This window comes from Pristiophorus japonicus, chromosome 14, assembly GCF_044704955.1.
Source record: "Pristiophorus japonicus isolate sPriJap1 chromosome 14, sPriJap1.hap1, whole genome shotgun sequence".
NCBI classification, from domain to species: Eukaryota; Metazoa; Chordata; class Chondrichthyes; family Pristiophoridae; genus Pristiophorus; species Pristiophorus japonicus.
In genome coordinates this window covers 70762301-70779992 of record NC_091990.1, presented here as the reverse complement: position 1 = coordinate 70779992, position 17692 = coordinate 70762301, and the positions used below count along the sequence as shown (strand labels likewise).

The 17692-nt window shown below is 54.2% G+C and overlaps 1 protein-coding gene across 1 annotated transcript in view; it reads left to right on the top strand.

Moving 5' to 3' along the window:
* The first annotated feature begins 2946 nt into the window (after positions 1-2946).
* LOC139279943 (stromal membrane-associated protein 2-like) overlaps positions 2947-17692 on the top strand; it is a 57643-nt gene continuing 42897 nt past the window's right edge. Inside the window, exon 1 of the mRNA XM_070899289.1 lies at positions 2947-3076. Within this exon, the coding sequence (XP_070755390.1) occupies positions 2965-3076 (112 nt within the window). The 5' untranslated portion in view covers positions 2947-2964. The remainder of the gene's footprint in view (positions 3077-17692) is intronic.

The following is a 17692-nucleotide window of genomic DNA, read 5'->3' as shown; positions in this document are numbered from 1 at the left end:
ATTCCCTTCCCCCTCATACCTTCGCCACCCCCACACTCCCTTCCCCACTTCCCATCCCCTCACTTCCTCCCCCACCCCTCACTCGCTCCCCTCCCCCACACTTACTCCCCCTCCCCTCCCTCACTCCTCCTCTCCCACCCCCCGTCCCCCCTCACTCCCTCCCCTCACCCACAGCCCCTCCCCCTCTCACCCTCTACCCTCCCCCTCACTCCCTCCCCTCCACCTCCCCCACACCCTCCGCTCCCCCTCACCCCCTACCCTCCCCCACACTCCCTACCCTTCCCCCTCACACTTCCTCTCTCAGCCGCACACTGTCTCTCTTCCCCCCTTACTCCCACCCCCACACTCCCTCTCCTCCCCTCCCCTCACTTCCTCCCCGCCCCTCTCTCCCTCCCCTCCCCCTCTCCCACCCACACACTCCCTCACTCTGCCCTCGCCCCTCCCCTCCCCTTATCCACACGCCCTCCCCCTCCCCAACACTCCATCCCCTCCCCATACCTCCCTCCCCGTCAATCCCTCCTCCTCTCCCACACTCCCTCCCCCTCCCCCACACTTACTCCCCCTCCCCCCTCCTCCTCCTCTCCCACCCCCGTCCCCACTCACTCCCTCTTCTCCCCTCACCCACAACCCCTCCCCCTCTCACCCCCTACCCTCCCCTTCACTCCCTCTTCCCCACACTCCCTCCCCCCTCACACTCCCTCCCCTCCGCTCAACCTCCCCCACACACCCTCTGCCTCTCACCCCCTACCCAAAACCTTTCCCCACACTTCTTCCCCCTCACACTTCCTCTCTCAGCCGCACACTGTCTCACTTCCCCTCACTCCCACCCACACACTCTCTTCCTCCCTCCCCCTCACTCCCTCTCCCTTCCCCACACTCATTGCCCCACATCCCCTCCCCCACATTCCCTCCCCCACATTGGAGGGAAGCCAATGTAACCCCACTTTTTAAAAAAGGAGGGAGAGAGAAAACAGGGAATTATAGACCGGTCAGCCTGACCTCAGTAGTGGGTAAAGTGATGGAATCAATTATTAAGGATGTCATAGCAGTGCATCTGGAAAATGGTGACATGATAGGTCCAAGTCAGCATGGATTTGTGAAAGGGAAATCATGCTTGACAAATCTTCTGGAATTTTTTGAGGATGTTTCCAGTAAAGTGGACAAGGGAGAACCAGTTGATGTGGTATATTTGGACTTTCAGAAGGCTTTCGACAAGGTCCCACACAAGAGATTAATGTGCAAAGTTAAAGCACATGGGATTGGGGGTAGTGTGCTGACGTGGATTGAGAACTGGTTGTCAGACAGGAAGCAAAGAGTAGGAGTAAACGGGTACTTTTCAGAATGGCAGGCAGTGACTAGTGGAGTGCCGCAAGGTTCTGTGCTGGGGCCCCAGCTGTTTACATTGTACATTAATGATTTAGACGAGGGGATTAAATGCAGTATCTCCAAATTTGCGGATGATACTAAGTTGGGTGGCAGTGTGAGCTGCGAGGAGGATGCTATTAGGCTGCAGAGTGACTTGGATAGGTTAGGTGAGTGGGCAAATGCATGGCAGATGAAGTATAATGTGGATAAATGTGAGGTTATCCACTTTGGTGGTAAAAACAGAGAGACAGACTATTATCTGAATGGTGACAGATTAGGAAAAGGGAAGGTGCAACGAGACCTGGGTGTCATGGTACATCAGTCATTGAAGGTTGGCATGCAGGTACAGCAGGCGGTTAAGAAAGCAAATGGCATGTTGGCCTTCATAGCGAGGGGATTTGAATACAGGGGCAGGGAGGTGTTGCTACAGTTGTACAGGGCCTTGGTGAGGCCACACCTGGAGTATTGTGTACAGTTTTGGTCTCCTAACTTGAGGAAGGACATTCTTGCTATTGAGGGAGTGCAGCGAAGGTTCACCAGACTGATTCCCGGGATGGCGGGACTGACCTATCAAGAAAGATTGGATCAATTGGGATTGTATTCACTGGAGTTCAGAAGAATGAGAGGGGACCTCATAGAAACGTTTAAAATTCTGACGGGTTTAGACAGGTTAGATGCAGAAAGAATGTTCCCAATGTTGGGGAAGTCCAGAACCAGGGGTCACAGTCTGAGGATAAGGGGTAAGCCATTTAGGACCGAGATGAGGAGAAACTTCTTCACCCAGAGAGTGGTGAACCTGTGGAATTCTCTACCACAGAAAGTAGTTGAGGCCAATTCACTAAATATATTCAAAAGGGAGTTAGATGAAGTCCTTACTACTCGGGGGATCAAGGGTTATGGCGAGAAAGCAGGAATGGGGTACTGAAGTTTCATGTTCAGCCATGAACTCATTGAATGGCGGTGCAGGCTAGAAGGGCTGAATGGCCTGCTCCTGCACCTATTTTCTATGTTTCTATGTTTCTCTCTCACCAACCCCACACTCTCTCCCCCTCACTTCCTCTCCCACCCCCCTCTCCCATCTCCAGACTCCCTCCCCCCTCTCCAGACTCCCTCCCCCCTCCATCACCTTCCCCACACTCCATCCCCCTCCCCTCCCCACTCCCTTCCCCCACACTCCCTCCCTCCTTCTCCACCCCCGCACCCCTCCCCTCCCACAAACTGCCTCCCCTACACTCTCTCCCACACTCCACCCTTCTCCCCCACACTCTCTCCCCCATCCCCACACTCGCTCCCACTCCCCGCTCACTCCCTCCCCCCCTCTCGTACCCCAACACTCCCTCCCACCTCACTCCCTCCCCTCCCCCACAATCCCACCGCGTCTCCTCCCCCAACCCCACACTCCCCCTTCTCTCCCTCCGCTCCTCCACACTTCTTCCCCCTCACTCCCTCTCCCTCTCTCTCACCTCCTCTCTCACCCCCACACGCTCCTCACTCACTCCCTCCCTCACTCCCACCCCACGCACTCCCTGCCCCTCCCCCTCACTCGCTCCTCACTCCCTCCCCCCGCGTGGAGCCGGAAGCCGGGCGGTGTTTCCGGTGATGATGATGATGATGGCGGCCCGGACGGAGCGGGAGCGGAGCGAGCGGCAGCAGGCAGTGCTGGGCGGCCTGCTGCGGGACAGCCGCGAGTGTGCGGACTGCGGCAGCCGAGGTACCGGGGTCTGGGGTGGTCACAGTGTGCCCGGCATGGGTCTGGGGGTCACAGTGTGCCCGGCCCGGGTCTGGGGGGGTCACAGAGTGCCCGGCCCGGGTCTGGGGGTCACAGTGTGCCCGGCCCGGGTCTGGGGGGGGGGGTCACAGTGTGCCCGGCCCGGGTCTGGGGGGGTCACAGTGTGCCCGGCCCGGGTCTGGGGGGGGGTCACAGAGTGCCCGGCCCGGGTCTGGGGGGGTCACAGTGTGCCCGGCCCGGGTCTGGGGGGGTCACAGTGTGCCCGGCCCGGGTCTGGGGGGGTCACAGAGTGCCCGGCCCGGGTCTGGGGTTCACAGCGTGCCCGGGTCTGGGGGTCGCACTGTGCCCGGCCCGGGTCTGGGGTTCACAGCGTGCCTGGGTCTGGGGGTCGCACTGTGCCCGGCCCGGGTCTGGGGTTCACAGCGTGCCCGGCCCGAGTCTGGGGGTCACAGTGTGCCTGGGTCTGGGGGTCGCACTGTGCCCGGCCCGGGTCTGGGGGTCGCACTGTGCCCGGGTCTGGGGGTCACAGTGTGCCCGGGTATGGGGGTCGCACTGTGCCCGGGTCTGGGGGTCGCACTGTGCCTGGGTCTGGGGGTCACAGTGTGCCCGTGTCTGGGGGTCACAGTGTGCCTGGGCCTGGGGGTCACACCGTGCCTGGGCCTGGGGGTCACACCGTGCCCGGGCCTGGGGGTCACAGTGTGCCCGTGTCTGGGGGTCACAGTGTGCCCGTGTCTGGGGGTCACAGTGTGCCCGGGCCTGGGAGTCACACCGTGCCCGGGGGTCACAGTGTGCCTGTGTCTGGGGGTCACAGTGTGCCCGTGTCTGGGGGTCACAGTGTGCCCGGGTCTGGGGGTCGCACTGTGCCCGGGTCTGGGGGTCGCACTGTGCCTGGGTCTGGGGGTCACAGTGTGCCCGTGTCTGGGGGTCACAGTGTGCCCGTGTCTGGGGGGGTCACAGTGTGCCCGGGCCTGGGGGTCACACCGTGCCCGGGCCTGGGTGTCACAGTGTGCCTGGCCTGGTCGCTGTGCCCTGTTGCTGGGATATTGTAGTTTTGCACTTGTTTTGAGGAGGAAGTAGGTTTGTGAGCTGAGTAATGGAGTATAGCTGCCCGGCCCGGCTCTGTCACAACAGCCAGTGCCAGGCTGGTTTCAGTTAACAATGCCAATTTGTTTTGCATGCCTTTGAATGGAGGTTGGGTGGAGTTAGTGTGTTTAGACAAGACTGTTGTGTATTTAGAGGCGGGCTTTACATCATTATGCCTTTGAAAAAAATCACATTCAATATTCATTTCCCAACGACACTAATGCTTCCTTTCGCAGCATTAGAGTATCAGTTGGGCTATTTGGCTGTGACATGCATCGCGACCAAGCCCTGTGTCTGCCTCACTGGGCAATTGCACACACAACAATTTCCAGCAGGGAACCCTGTTCCAGGGTTACTGGGATATTATTGGGACCACCTACCTCTTGCACAAACCATTCACTGACGTAGCTATTCAGGCAGCGTTTTTGGATGTGAGGCAGGATTGGCACTAGTCAGTTTGTGACTATCAAAAGCACAAGATTATCTGTAATATATAATGTTACAGGGCTTGCCCCATCTGTTGTATGAAGTTAGTAGTTGGGCTGCTCAGACAGCCCACACACTTCCCGAACATGGTGACCATCTGATAACTGCACCAGTTATCAACAGGATGACTCAGTGCAATAGTGTATTTTTTGCCTGTTTCTGGAACAGGGCAGTGATACCCAGACACTGCTGTGCTGCTGGGAAAGGTCGCTGCAACTGTCTTCTTGCAATTGCGCAAGTGGGCGCACTCAGTTTAAAGCCATGATTCCTGTGAGTGGACAGGGTTGGGAGAAGCACAATGCTCTGTCACATGTTCCACCAAGGGCCAGTGAGATAAAAGCAGTACATTTGATTGCGCAGTCTCAGTTCTATGAAGCTTTTGAACTTGCAATTTAAATTAGTGAGAAAGTGGAATGGTAGAGGTTTACTGCATTCTGTTCTCAGACTGCGGCCCTTTAATCTCTCAACAAGCAGCCTGTTGCTGTGTGCTTCTCACCTTCTGTCTCCCTTCTCAATAGGTTATGTGCAATCATTTTGTTTGCTGGCACCATACACTTTGGTTTTTAAAAACTTAACACTGGTTTTGGAAGTCAGTTTCCAGGCTCAGTTATTTTTTCATTCTGGGGATGTGGGCGTCGCTGGCAAGGCCGGCATTTATTGCCCATCCCTGATTGCCCCGTGAGAAGGTGGTGGTGAGCCGCCGGCTTGAACCGCTGCAGTCCGTGTGGTGAAGGTACTCCCACAGTGCTGTTAGGGAGGGAGTTCCAGGATTGTGACCCAGCGACGATGAAGGAACGGCCGATATAGTTCCCAGTCAGGATGGTGTGTGACTTGGAGGGGAGCGTGGAGGTGGTGGTGTTCCCATGCGCCTGCTGCCTTCGTCCTTCTAGGTGGTGCAGCTTGTGGGTTTGCAAGGTGCTGTGGAATATTCTGATTATAGTGGATTCTCTGCTCTTCCTGTGTAACATGGTGAATGCTGAAGACAAAACCCAGCAGTTTGGAGATGGCATTGATTCCCCCTTCATAGTGTACCTGGATCCCCTGCACGTTTTAGCAGCTTGTTCCACACACAATACAAAGCAGGGCAACCACATGTGCGATAATGTGCAGATAATCTGTCTTTTAATCATAACAGAAAATTCTGCAAACACTCTGCGGGTCAGGCAGTATCTGTGGAGAGAGAAACAGAGTTTAAGTTTCAGGTCGATGATCTTTCATCAGAACTGTCGTAACAAAAGCTCACCGACCTGAAACTTTAACTTTGTTTCTCCCTCCACAGATGCTGCCTGACCCGCCGAGTGTTTACAGCATCTCTGTTTTTATTTCAGATTCCAGCTGCTGCAGTATTTTGCTTTTCTTTCTCTGTTTTGTTTATTTGTTGGTTGAGGGATAAATATTGGCCGTTACACCGGGGAAAACTCCCCTGCTCTTCCAATAGTGCCGTCAGATCTTTCATGTCCATCTGGGAGGGTAGTCGGGGCCTTGGTTTAATGTCTCATCCGAAAGGCAGCAACTCCAACAGTGCGGCGCTCCCTCAGCACTGCACTGGACTGTCAGCTGAGATTAAGGAAAAACATAGAAACATAGAAAATAGGTGCAGGAATAGGCCATTCGGCTCTTCGAGCCTGCATCGCCATTCAATATGATCATGGCTGATCATTCCCTCAGTATCCCTTTCCTGCTTTCTCTCCATACCTCTCGATCCCTTTAGCCATTAGGGCCATATCTAACTCCCTTTTGAATATATCGAACGAACTGGCCTCAACAACTTTCAGTGGTAGAGAATTCCACAGGTTCACAATTCTCTGAAATGATGCAAGGAAGTTGATAAAGGCCGTGTGGCTGATTATGAGAAGTGTTTCCTCACTAAAATGACGAGTGCTCTGAGGAAGTTGGAATCCTTTTCTAAAATCGGATGAAAGGCTGCACTTTATTGTGACCGTTGTTGTGGGGAGGGGCTGCTGCCCGCTGGCAATGACTATACAGGATTGACACCGTGTCGGTGCGGGCAAACAGCACCACACTGCGGCTCCAGTTATCACTCTGCTGCCAGTGCAGAATGTGCCCAGACCTCTGAGCCGATGCTCCCTGCAGTGAGGGAACTCCCCTCAGCCTTTCGACAAAAGGCAGCTGAGGGATGTGTTATAGGCTGTAACTCAGACGCTGGTTTCAGGTGATCACAGACGTGGTTTGGTGACAGTCTGTAACCCATCCCTCTGGGCTACCTTTCCCATCTAGCATTCAACAAAAATGTGGATGCGAGAGGTCGAAATGGCTGTTGTGATGGTTGATGGGCAGAGGAAATTGTACAGCGATTTTTCTGTTTTCTTTTTCTCTCTCTCATGTTGCATTGCTCAGTGATATGAATGATGTTTTCAGCATTGTAAGGGGACCGGATAATGTAGCCCAGGACAACTCTTTCACCGTGTCCAGAACAGCAGAGCAGGGGGACACGACCTGTGCTCGAGGAGACGCAAACTCCAACTAATCTGCGGACTCAGTCTTTCAGTGAGCGACTGGTCAATCTGTGCAACAGTGGAAACAGTTAGTGTTGATTCATTCAAATGTGACAGACATCTTTCTGAAAATAACATTTTGGGATCCAGCATATGAATAATTTGAGATGTGATATACGGTGAGTGTAGCTCGGGAGGAACAGGTTCCCAAGGCTCTCCCCCACTGGGGGTATTCCTCATGTCCTCATGTCTGGCTCTTTTGTAGACTCATTGATCGCTGTGATTGGTCAACAACCCCATTATAATTGGATCATGTGACTACCAGGATAATAGAAGGTGAACTAGTCTGTTTTTGTCTAGCGATTCCTATGTTGCTAACATCTGACCTGTACATGTGGCCTCCCGCTCTCGAGAACTGGTCTGAATGGTGGTACCGAGTCCAGTGATCTGTCTGCACAGTGACGATGAGGACTGGAGTCTGGAAATGGAGCAGAGGGTGGCGAACCTTTGCAATTATCTACCCGAGAGGGATGTAGACGCTCAGTTTTTTGAGTATATTTGGACTAACAAATCTGTAGGCCGCTCCAGCCAGTGTATCCAAAAAGTTAGTGGGCTGTAAATAGGAGCTTGAAATGTATGAAGAATATTGAGCTCTGGTCTCGGTCTGCAGTGGGGTTTGTATACAGTCTGGTGCTGCAAGGGTTTGAGTTCCCTGCTTTCTTACCCTTTTCCCTCTTGTGATCTTTCCTCACCCCCATCCCTCTTGAAAGTGGTGACTTTTGGCCGGAGAGCCTATCGTACCCCAGGCAAAGCATCTGGAGGTGCCATCTTTTGGATGCCTCCGAGGTGGAAATCATGCCATCGGATCTTTTATTTCGAAGAGGAGCAGGATGTCCTGGCTAATATTTATCCCTCAACCAACATGGCGATTATCTGGTCATTGTCACATTGTGGGAGCTTGCTATGTGCTAAATGTAAAGTCTTTTTTCTTTCAAAGGGTGTGTAACAGTAAGGTAACAGCAGTGATTTGTTGTCAGTGCTGCATCCTCAGTGCTAGATGCATTTCTCTCTCTTTCCCCCCCCCCACATTTAGTTTTGTAATTAAAACTAGCACCTTTCTGGGAAACCTTGTAAGATGCTGGCTGCCTGTTGTACCATGTTGGGGGTGCACTGAGAAAAAGTGTTTAGTTTCAATGTCGCTGCAATAAACAGTTGTAGTGATTTTATTGAAGATCTTTGCTGGCTGATTCTTGGCTCTGGGCGGTCAGTTGGCATCTGTTGGAAAGGTTCAATCAATAGATTTACAAGTGTAGACGCCAGAGAGCCTTGTGGTTTTAGCTGCAGGTTTTGCAATCGACCAGATATTGAAAGCACCTGATTTATTGTGCCCTGTGCGTATCCCTATCTTGTGATGGTGAGCTGGGAGATACTGCAGTTCAGTGTGGTAGGAGCAGATCAGCAGCAAATATCGCACCAGTACGTTGTCTGCCGCTCCGTCTCACCACCTCTGACCCCGAGGCTGTTGGATTTTCCAGTCACTGATCCACATTATCGCGGACAAGCTGCGATTCCCACATCATCAAACCCCGAGCATCCGTTATTAATTGCTGCCAGTGGCCCCAGTCCCCATGCTACCAACCTCCGACTGAGCCAACTGGTACGCTGGCCTTCCTGCTGCATCGCCCACTGCTGCCCCTGTCTCCCTTCCTGCTGCAAACCCCTCAATCCACGCCTTTGTCACCTTCAGAATCGATTTCTCTCCATTTGTAACATTTCAATTCATCCAGAATGCTGTGGTCTGTGTCCCTTATCGCACCAAGTCCTACACTTCTGTCGCTCCACCCATGCCAGATTCCCCCAGTGTATCATCTTTGAGGCCTCCATGTGGTTGATCTGAGCCTTTCTCTTCAGCTGTAAGCCCCAGCCAACGCTCCCCGCCCTCAATACAAGCCGCTCCTTCACTCACTGGCCCCTGCGCTCTCGGGTGCTATTTTGAGGACAGTGTCCTATGAGGAGAGATTGAGCAGACTGGGCCGATATTCACTAGAGTTTAGAAGAATGAGGTGATCTAATACACAATTCTTATCGGGTTTGACAGGGTAGATGCAGGGAGGATGTTTCCCCCGGGCTGGGGAGTCTAGAACCAGGGGTCACAGTCTCAGGATAAGGGGTCAGCCATTTAGGACTGAGATGAGGAGGAATTTCTTCACTCAGAGGGTGGTGAATCTTTGGAATTCTCTGCCCCAGAGGGTTGTGGAGGCTCAGTCTTTGAGTATATTCAAGACAGAGATCGCTAGATTTTTGGATATTAAGGGAATCGAGGGATATGGGGGTCGGGCAGGAAAGTGGAGTTGAGGTCGAAGATCAGCCATTGAATGGTGGAGCAGGCTCGAGGGGCCAAATGGCCGACTCCTGCTCCTAATTCTTATGTTCTTCCTAAACTCCTCCCTTTTGCTACCTCCCTCCCTCCCTTCAATCTCAACTATGCATCAAATTCTCTTCACCCTCTTTAATCTTTCCCACCTTCGGCTCCGCACTGTGACGCATGGCACTGTAAAGCAGACCGATCCCCACCACTATATCACTAGGTAGTGTGAGCTCTTTGTACAGTGGGGAAACTATTTTGTTTTGTGTATTTTTCTTTTAAACTTCTTTACGTAAATTTGTAGAACCAACTTTTTTTCATGTACATCGTCAGATGAAATTGTGCCGTAATTGTGCAGTTTATGCAGACCAATGGTGTTGGAGGTTACAGGTCGTGAGTTCCTGAAGGGTTCACCTTTGAGGGTTTTGGTATTCTCGGGGTTATTTGAACACATTTCTCTTGCTGTCTGAGAAACTGTTCCTGCCTCACTGAAACGTGAATGGCTAGTGGTGAAAAGCGTGATACTCACTCACGTGCTATCCCTCAGGATCACAAACGGTATTCCATGGCAAAGTTCCACTGTTGCAACGCTGGGTCAGCGAGCCCTGGTTTGGGGTGGGGTTGAAAGAGGTCAGTTCAGACCAGCGATGATGGATGCACGTCACTGGTTATGTTCAGTGGGCCCAGAGATGTCCCAGAACCGACCTGGTGGGCCGCATGGCAAATGCGGTGAGAAGCGGAAACCCCTCATAACCAGCATTTTGGTGTCTCTGGTATTGGCGCCTACATTTCAGGCTTGCTCTCTGTAATGTAACTGTTTCACAGGTTTCCTGCTTAAGAATTCATAGCAACACATTGTTAATAAACCAACTAGTTCATAATAGCAATCTCACGGCACATTACCAGTTCATCCACCAGCCTCACAACCGCATACCGCATCGTGGGTGATCCAGACCCAACTGGCTGGGGTTTTATTGAGTCTTGTGACCATCACATGACTGGCTAAGCCACTCCCAGTGCAACAGCTCTACAAACCTGTGAGCACACACTCGATGGAGTTGGAGACGCCATGTAACGTAAGGAGGGCGTAGGTGCTTCAGAAGACCATGAATTTTAAAACTCCGCTGCTCGTCTCCTAACTTACACCCAGCACCCCTTGGCTCCCCGTCCAGCAGTGCCTCAATTTTAAAATTCTCATCCTCATGTTCAAATCCCTCCATGACCTCGCCCCTCCCTATGTCTCTAACCTCCACCATCCCTCTGAACATTCTGCAGGGGAGGCGGCGGGGGGTCGCGGGCTGGCACCTCCCTGAGCCTGCACACGCCCACCTGCCTGCTCATCCCTGGTTGTGTATGTGACAGCAGCACAGCAGCCGAGGGCCCACATGTAACCGCTGGAACTTGGCTTGTTTTGAAGATGAATGTTCCTATGGATTGCTGTCGTTTGTATATTTAGCCGCAAAGCACACCCTAGGTATTGCACCTGGTACACGCAGTGAGAGTGTGAGAGATTGCCTGCCCATGGGGTCTGTAATGGGGGGGCACTGCCCGTGGGGTCTGTGACTGGGGGGTCACTGCCCGTGGGGGTCTGTAACGGGGGGCACTGCCCGTGGGGTCTGTGACTGGGGGGGGGGGGGTCACTGCCCGTGGGGGTCTGTGACGGGAGGGCACTGCCCGTGGGGTCTGTAACGGGGGGGTCACTGCCCGTGGGGTCTGTGACTGGGGGGGGGGCACTGCCCGTGGGGTCTGTGACTGGGGGGGGCACTGCCCGTGGGGTCTGTGACGGGGGGGGGGGGGGGCACTGCCCGTGGGGTCTGTAACGGGGGGGTCACTGACAGTGGGGTCTGTGACTGGGGGGGGGCACTGCCCGTGGGGTCTGTGACTGGGGGGGGGGCACTGTCCGTGGGGTCTGTAACGGGGGGTCACTGCCCGTGGGGTCTGTAACAGGGGAGTCACTGCCCGTGGGGTCTGTAACGGGGGGTCACTGCCCGTGGGGTCTGTAACGGGGGGGCACTGCCCGTGGGGTCTGTAATGGGGGGGCACTGCCCGTGGGGTCTGTAACGGGGGGGGGGCACTGCGCGTGGGGTCTGTAATGGGGGGGGCACTGCCCGTGGGGGCTGTAACGGGGGGGGCACTGCCTGTGGGGGCTGTAACGGGGGGGGCACTGCCCGTGGGGGCTGTAACGGGGGGGCACTGCCCGTGGGATCTGTAACGGGGGGGCACTGCCCGTGGGATCTGTAACAGGGGGGCACTGCCCGTGGGGGCTGTAACGGGGGGGGCATTGCCCGTGGGGTCTGTAACGGGGGGGGGGGGGGGGTTACCCCATGGGGTCTGTGTCTGGGGGGAGGGGGGGGAAAGAGTTAACCCCAAGGGGGTCTGTGTCTGGGAGGGGGGGGGGGGGGGTTTACCCCGGGTGTCTGTGTCTGGGGAGGGGTGGGATTACCCCGGGGGGGCGGAGAGTTAACCCCAGGGGAGGGGCTCTGTGTCTGGGGGGAGGGGGGGGTTTACCTTGCGGGGTCTGTGTCTCGGGGGGGGGGGGGGGGGGGGGGTGGAGATTACCCCGGGGTGGGGGGGAGAGTTAACCCCAGGGGGGTCTGTGTCTGGGGTTGGTTACCCTGAGGGTGGGGGGGCGGGGAAGATAAGGCCAAGGTGGGATGCAAACACAAGAATGCGAAGTTTGGATTTGAAGTGTTGAAGTCATGGAGCCAGTGTAGCTCAGCGAAGGCTGGGCTGATGAACCAGCGGACCTGCTAGTGTACACGTTGGTGCTGCCCTCCGTTTGGTACGCGTTGGCAGCACATTTGAGAGCGAACCCATGGGCTCGGGCTGAATGAATCCTGCATAGTGAGCTGTCTGCTATCGGTGGTTGGTGCGAGCGACTGTTGTGCTGTCCCTTTGATCTTTATGTATGTACTCAATTCAAATTCTGTTGCTGGTTTCTGCAGGTTTGCTGCTCTTAGGCAAGGGAGCAGTGTGTGCCATGATTAGACTCAGCCCCCTCAGGCCAGGGAGGAGAAGAGTGAGCCAGGTTCACTGTCCAGTGACTCCGTGTGTCGATGTTCGGTTGGGTAAAGATGGAGTTTGGCAGCGTGCCTCCCATGTAGGCATGCGGCAGGAGAATGAGCTCTCTACCCCGAGATATCCATCGAGTCGGCACCTGGCAGGAGCCGGCACCATCCACAGAGAAAGCGCCAACATTGGCGCACAGACATGACTTGGCCTCCCAATCGTGCTGCACAATGGAGAAGTGGAGCATCAGCTTATGATTTGTGGAGATTGAGAATATTACAGTTCGTTGCTGTTCACTGACGGTGAAGGTGTTTCAGATTCCAGGGACATAAGGTCAAAAGTTGGCCATTCTATGATCTAGATCATGGTGGGTCTGTTCCTCCATTCCAGTCACCCACCTTTGCTCCATGTCTCTTGATACCCTTACCCAACAAGGTATGGAGACAGGAAGATCAGGGCATTCCTTCCCAATCGTGCAGTAATGAACCTGAATTACGTTTCCTGTACACACACTGTTTGCCTTTGGGCAAAGCTATTCTGCAGGTTCTAAAGCTTAAGAATTTGTACCCAATGTTACCCTCTCCTGCCGTTGAGGTGCTGACTCCTGCCCGGATCCAGCTTCTTACTGCTGCCCACCCCAGGTGGCCTTGCCCAAGCAGTTAGGCCTCACACGATGCCGCGATCAGACTGGACACTGACAGCGAATAGACTGCCAGTGAAGAATTTGCAGCTGCTGCAAGTCCGCTGAACCAAACTCGGCTCGGGTTTAACAACATTTGCAAGAGGGGCTTGCCAATATCGCTACCACAAGCTGGGAAAATATGGCTATCGGGCCACACTGGAGGATTGTGCTTATTGGGGAGCCAAAGAGGCTGAAGAGAGCTGGGTGCGAGAGGGGAAAATGCATCAGGTCTCGAGCTAATACTGTGTTGCCCTGGACCATCGATGGTACAGACTTGGTTGGACACACCGTGTCGCCATGTAACAAAGCAACTGAATGCCCTGGCACGTACACCTTTGTCTTTCGAGACGGTCTGTTGCCATGATATATTATGATTCACTCAACCTATCATCTCCTTTGCCCCTTTCATCCCAAAAGTGATCCCTTGGTCTGCACAGGAAGCTAATGGGAGATTAAATTAGCATGTGAACCCCGCACTTCCACTGGAATGTGGCAGAAAGCTGGAGGACGGTAGGGTTGTAGTTATGGAAGGACAAGATCAAATCTTCATCCGAAAGCCTTCAGCTGGGAAGCCAGGAGGTGGATGAGTGGCCACAGAACACTGGAGACGAGGAGGCCCGGCCATGTTTACCGAGTCTCTGAGTGCAATGCATTACAATGACTGTTTGATTCTATTGCTCATGGAAGCAGTAGGTGGTTTTTCTGGTCCAACAACCCCTCGCCAGCTTCAGGTTACAAGAGTGGTGCTGCATTCTGAGTGTTCAGTTGCACATGAGCCCTGCAGTTTCACATTGAGCCTTTTATGTTCAAACTCCTAATACACCGACCTGTCTGAGAACAGGTTCGCTGCGGTGCAGACAAGGTGCCCAAGTGATCTCTCTCCCTCTGTTGGCTGGGTGGCACTCTCTCTCCTGAGTAGGAAGGTCGTGAGTTCAGGGTCCACTTCAAAGTCTTGGACACATAATCCAGGCTGATACTCCAGTCCTGTGCTGAGGGAACGCGACACTGTCGGAGGGGCAGTAGTGAGGGAGCGCCGCACTGTCGGAGGGGCGGTACTGAGGGAGCGCCGCACTGTCGGAGGGGCAGTACTGAGGGAGTGCAGCACTGTCGGAGGGGCAGCGCTGAGGGAGCGCCGCACTGTCGGAGGGTCAGCGCTGAGGGAGCGCCGCACTGTCGGAGGGTCAGCGCTGAGGGAGCGCCGCACTGTCGGCGATGCCGTGTTCGGATGAGGCCCTGTCTGCTCTCTCGGGTGGATGTAAAAGATCCCATGGCACGATTTCGAGGAAGAGCAGGGGAGTTCTCCCCGGTGTCCTGGCTAATATTTAGCCCTCAATCAATATCACTAAAACAGATTATCTGGTCATTATCACATTGCCATTTGTGGGAGCTTGCTGTGCACAAATTGGCGGCTTTATTTCCCCAACTTGCAACAGTGACTATACTCCAAAAATACTTCACAATAGTAAAATACTGCGGATGCTGGAATCCGAAACAAGACCAGAAAATGCTGGAAACTTTCAGCAGGCAGGCAGCATCTGTGGAGATTGATGGAGAAAGCTTTCTGTTCTTTGCACACTCTGGTCCTCTCCACCCTGGCTATTCCTGGAACGATTCTGCTCCATATGCAGTGTCTCGGTGAGGCTGTGCTCAGGTGCTTGCTCCAATGTTATGCCTGGGCATTCTCTCAGTGCAGGACCCCCACTTGGTCCTGCTGACACACCAGTACCTGCAGGCTCGCTCCTGGGCTCACATTGCCCAAGCTTCGAGCCTCCCTTTCACTGCCTTCCCAGCTCCCTCACAGCCGTGGGCCTCCCTGCAGCCCCAATCCCTGGCCCTCTGCTTCCCTTATCCCAGTGCAGGGCATTTCTGAGCCTAAAACAACAACCCACCTCGGGAGCAGCAAAGCAGCATTACAGACGGCTTACGGCCGAGGTCCAATAAAAAACCCGGGACCTAAAGAACAGGTGTTGGATGGAGAAAGCACAGGAGATACAGCAGCTGGCCGACAGTCACGATATGCGAGGATTCTTCACCACAGTCAAGGCCACCCAAGGCCCCACCCCACTGCTGGCCAAGAACGGGGAAACACTCATCAAGGACACCGAGGCTGTCAGGGCCGCTGGAAGGAACACTTCGAAGATCTCAACCGAGACTCTGCCTTTGACCAGTGTTCTCGACTCCATCCCGCAGCGTGCGACCCACCACCACCTCAGTAAAACCCCAGCCCTGCACGAGGTGGAAAAAGCCATAAGACAGCTTAAGAACAACAAGGCTATGGGAGCGGATGGAATCCCTGCTAAGGCACTGAAGTATGGTGGAGAGGCACTGCTAGCGCGAACACATGACCTCATCTCTCTCATCTGGAGGGAGGAGAGCATGCCGGGAGATCTCAGAGATGCAGTAATAGTGACCATCTTTAAAAAAGGGGACAAGACCGACTGCGGCAACTACAGAGGAATCTCCCTGTTATCAGCCACTGGGAAAGTCATCACTAGAATCCTCCTCAACCGTCTTCTCCCTGTGGCTGAGGAGCTCCTCCCGGAGTCACAGTGCGGATTCCTCCCCTACAATGGATATGATTTTTGCAGCGCGACAGCTGCAGGAAAAATGCAGGGAACAGCACCAACCCTTGTACATGGCCTTCTTCGACCTGACAAAGGCCTTTGACACTGTCAACCGGGAGGGTCTATGGAGCAGCCTCCTCCGTTTCGGATGCCCCCAAAAGTTCGTCACCATCCTCCGCCTGCTCCATGATGACATGCAGGCAGTGATCCTGACCAACGGATCCATTACAGACCCAATCCACGTCCGGACCGGGGTCAAACAGGGCTGTGTCATCGCCCCAACCCTCTTCTCAATCTTCCTCACTGCCATGCTCCACCTCACAGTCAACAAGTTCCCCGCTGGAGTGGAACTAAACTACAGAACCAGTGGGAACCTATTCAACCTTCGCCGTCTCCAGGCCAAGCCCAACCTCTGTCGCCGATGACGCCTGCATCTGTGCACAAACAGAGACTGAACTCCCGGACATAGTCGACGTATTTACTGAGGCGTTCGAAAGCATAGGTCTTATGCTAAACATCCGTAAGACAAAGGTCCTCCACCAGCCTGTCCTCACCACACAGCACTGCCCCCCCAGTCATCAATATCCATGGCGTGGACCATTTCCCATACCTCGGGAGCCGATTATCAACAAGAGCAGACATTGACGACGAGATCCAGCACCACCTCCAGTGCACCGGTGCAGCCTTCGGCTGCCTGGGGTAAAGTGTATTTGAAGACCAGGCTCTCAAAACTGCCACCAAGCTCAAGGTCTACAGGGCTGTAGTGATATCCGCCCTCCTGTATGGCTCAGAGACATGGACCATGTACAGTAGACACCTCAAGTCGCTGGAGAAATACCACCAACGATGTCTCCGCAAGATCCTACAAATCCCCTGGGAGGACAGACGCACCAACATTAGTGTCCTCGACCAGGCCATCTCCAGCATTGAAGCACTGACCACACTTGATCAGCTCCGCTGGGCAGGCCACATTGTCCGCATGCCAGACACGAGACTCCCAAAGCAAGCGCTCTACTTTGGAGCTCCTTCATGGCAAACAAGTCAAATGTGAGCAGACACCCTCAAAGCCTCCCTGATAAAGTGCAACGTTCCCACTGACACCTGGGAGTCCCTGGCCAAAGACCGCCCTAAGTGGAGGAAGTGCATCCGGAAGGGCGCTGAGCACCTCAAGTCTCATCGCCGAGAGCGTGCAGAAATCAAGCACAGGCAGCGGAAGGAGCGTGCGGCAAAGCTGTCCCACCCTCCCTTCCCTCGATGATTGTCCCACCTGTGACAGACTGTGGTTCTCGTATTGGACTGTTTAGGCACCTAATATTTTTAGGAGTGGAAGCAAGTCTTCCTCGATTCCGAGGGACTGCCTGTGATGATGATGCTTCCCTTATCAACATCTAACAGCTCGTGGCCGGGCTCTTCCCATGTGTCGCCAGCAGTCCAGTACTCGTCTCCAGTGTGGCTGCCATATTGCTGTGTGGCTCATGGCTTTAAAAACCTTAGATACGAATTGAATGGTGCAGTGTCAGTCGTGCAGTGTGTACACGACGGAAGAGTAACCAGCTGAGGAAAGAGCTGCTTTTAATTCGAGCCTTTGATCTTGGGGCTTCTCCAAGTGCCTCACAGCCAATGCAGTGTTGTAACTGTTGCTACGTAGGGAAATCGAGGGAAGCCAAGTTGCAGAGAGCCTCAGCAGCAAAGGGCGAGTGTCACCAAGGGAACAGGAAGAAACAAGCAGGGGGAGAAGTTTTTAATTGTTGTCAGTCATGTGACAGGATATTGAGCAGTTATTGATGAAAATAATGGAAATCCTTTTGTGTTGTGAGCGAGATTGCGGTGACGTGCTGCTTGCTATTGAGTGTAAGTGAGAGCCGATCCTTTGTGGCCTGGGAGGGAGCTTCTGTTGGCTGTACCTCTGTCACTGGATCCGGGGCTCGATAGCTCTCCAGCTCAATCTCATGG